This window comes from Lucilia sericata, unplaced genomic scaffold (genome assembly GCF_015586225.1).
Source record: "Lucilia sericata isolate MDLA Ls3-8-SP2 unplaced genomic scaffold, ASM1558622v1 Contig000707F_arrow, whole genome shotgun sequence".
Taxonomy (NCBI): domain Eukaryota; kingdom Metazoa; phylum Arthropoda; class Insecta; order Diptera; family Calliphoridae; genus Lucilia; species Lucilia sericata.
The window spans coordinates 16,384-19,678 of record NW_023994710.1 but is presented as its reverse complement, the minus strand read 5'-3'; the positions used below and the strand labels follow the sequence as shown (position 1 = coordinate 19,678).

The window sequence follows — 3,295 nt, the reverse complement described above, 5'->3', positions numbered from 1 at the left end:
ACACAAGTTTTTTCTTCCCTAGGATTTGAAGAAACTTATGTATCGTGTCAGAAATTTTGGCTTTTTTTATGAAATTTGGAATTTTAAATACAATATTCAAGCTTTGTTGAATTTTGACCGAATACAATTTCTGCCTTTTTCTGTATTATTTGAGGGTTGATAATTGCCAAGAAAGTTTTGCTAAAACTTGGTCCAATTACGTCCTCGAAAAATGAGCTTCAGAGTTAAAGCTTCTTCTGGTATTGTTTACAGAAATTAATGTTCAATATATAGTGAGTTGATAACTGGATTTGTCCTTATAAATATCAGTATTTATTTGTCAATAGTTTCAACTTGTTTAGCTTTCGGTCCATAATTGACCTTAACCACATATCAACTCATTACCAAAAATTACTCTAGTTGTAAAAGAGTAATGTTATTATAGAAAAAGGTTTGAGTTTTGAAATGTGCGATTAGTGTGTTATTTGACAATCGGGTACTAAGGCCTGTATAGGACTAAATTAGTGTAAGTAGTTTGGTTGGCACTTTTCTAAAACATAATCTTTCTTGAGCAATTCAATTCAGATTTGTATCGTTTGACTTTTATCTACAAATATACCCGTGGAGTTTGTTCCCCCTCCTATACATAAAGCATGCAAAAGGGAATAAAATCCCGAGGAAGTATTGTTCATAATTGAGTATTTTGAAAATTTAATCGTGAAAAAGTGCTTTCCTCTAATATTGAATCTATCTCTAAATCTCTAAGGGGGTACTTTTCGCGTTCCTCAAATGTATTTTTTGATTATTCTAGAAAATTGAACATAGAAATACTACATTTTACAGGCAGGGTTCTAAGTGAAGAGCGAACTTTTTGGTACTTTTTTGTTTTCCAAATGGTACTTTTTGATTATTCTATAATATTGATACTAGAAACATAAAATTTAATATACAGGGTCCTTAGAAGGGTCCTTAAAAGATGAAAGATGAAGGGTCCTTAAAAGATGAAAGTTTTTGGTACTTTTTCATTCATCAAATGGTACTTTTTTTTATTTTCTATAATATTGAACATAGAAATATGAAATAAAAACTACAATGTCATGATGAAATGCTACTTTTTCGTTCTTCAAATAGTACTTTTATAAAAAAGAACTAAAAATACGATTAGGCGATCTTATAGTCCTTTTAAAGCAATTCAATATATGTAAAATTTTTACTACAAAAAATAAAGGAGGTTATAAAATATTCGGCCCAGCCGAATCGAAATTACAATATTTACATTATAAATATTATTAAAATATAAATTTTTATGGAAAATTTGGTAGTTATAGCAACGAAATTTTAATTTAGACAGAAAAAAAAGTTTGAAAAAAGTTTAGTTAAAAAAAAAAGATAGTAAAAATTAAATTTTTGTTTGTTTTTATATTTAAGTAAATTAATTTAAATATGTATTATTATTATTATTTTGTTTAATATATATATAAAAAACTATGCCTTATATTACAAAGAAAAGAAATTATTTATATAGTCTTTCGTATCAATTACAAAAATAAAAATTAGTACATTTATTTTATTCTCTTGTTTGTTTTTAATTAAACACTTTACAAATTAAATTAATATTTATAGTACATTTAATTAATTAATTGTTTTTTTATTCTTATCTGGTGTAGTTTATTTTAAAAAAATGTTTAATAATTGTTTTTTTTTTTTCTTAAAAAAAAGGTGGGGGTGTAGAGAATTTTTTAAATTAAAAAAAAATTAAACAAAAAAAATATTTTTTAATGATTTTATTTTTACTTTTTAACATTTAAGTTCTTTTGTAAAAAATATTACCACCATAAAATTCGTTTTAAATCGTGTGTGTGTGTGTATTTCTGTATTAATATTTAAAATAAAAATTATAAGAGATTATCTTGTTGTTTTTGTTCCTTTTTTTTAATTTAAGCATAAAATTATTTAAATAAAAAAAAAGGATTTTTATGTAAATAGTGGCAAATGATAGAAATCAAACCCTCGATAGCCTTTGGCAGCCAGCCATATATAGACAACATGATAGGCGCCTGGTATAAAACATATAAGACCGGCTACAAAAAATACTACACCCTGTGAGGTGTTCGCTGGATCGGCAACCGCAAATGTACCCATAACAAATAGACCGGTGCCAACGATTAACAATGTAACGGCTGCTAAGACAGTACGCCAATTTTCTCGTACTTTGGGATGTCGCCAACAATATGTGCTCACTTCATCTGTTGATATATTACCATATTCTTGTATTAAAGAATCACTATCACGTGATGTCGTATCTTCGGCGTATTTATTGTAACCTCTGTAAATAAAGGAAAAAAAGGTAAATTTAATTTATATATTTTTTTTTAATTTTTAAGTTATTTGTATGGCAACATGTAATTGTCTTTATTTAATATAAAAGTTATTTATGGTAGACCGCCTACTTCTTTAGAATAATAATAACAATCGTATAAAGTCCTTGTGAAATTCTTGTACATTTGTTTTAATTTAAATCCTACCCAAACGCCTACTCTTTGTCAAGTTTTTCTTTGCCTGTGGTTTGTTCCAGATTTGTAAAGGAGTTTATTAATTAGCAGCATAACCGGGGATTTACAGTATACCAATCAAAATTAATCTTAAAAAATTACACTACAAGAGTAAAAAAGTACTTTCAGAATAAAGTACCTTTACGTCCCCTTGAAATCTCTCATGTTTTTGTATTTTTAGGAAATTTTTTCTATAGATTAGTCTATAGTCAAGACTATAGATTAGTATATAGTCAAGACTGTAGATTAGTCTATAGTCAATACTATAGATTAGTCTATAGTCAATACTATAAATTGGCCTACAGTCAAGTCATATTGTTCTATAGTCAAGACTATAGATTAGTCTATAGTCAAGACTGTATATTAGTCTACAGTCAAGACTATAGATTAGTATATAGTGAAGACTATAGATCAGTCTATAGTCAAGATTATAGATTAGGCTATAGTCAAGACTATAGATTAGTTTATAGTCAAGACTATAGTGAAGTCTAAAGATCAGTCTATAGTCAAGACTATAGATTAGTCTATAGTCAAGACTATATATAAGTCTACAGTGAAGACTATAGATTAGTCTATAGCCAAGATTATATATTAGTCTATAGTCAAGACTATAAATAAGTCTATAGTCAAGACTATAGATTAGTCTATAGTCAAGACCATAGATTAGTCTATAGTCAAGACTATAGATTAGTCTATAGTCAAGACTATAGATAAGTCTATAGTCAAGACTATAGATTAGTCTATAGTCAAGACTATAGATTAGT

At 27.1% G+C, this 3,295-nt stretch overlaps 1 protein-coding gene across 1 annotated transcript; it reads right to left on the bottom strand.

Moving 5' to 3' along the window:
* Positions 1-1,816: 1,816 nt before the first annotated feature.
* Positions 1,817-2,305, bottom strand: LOC119607558 (transmembrane protein 134; the record flags this gene model as incomplete). Its single annotated transcript, XM_037961516.1, has 1 exon — positions 1,817-2,305. A coding segment is annotated over one exon (352 nt), but the record flags the coding sequence as incomplete, so codon positions are not given.
* Between the last annotated feature and the right edge of the window lie 990 nt (positions 2,306-3,295).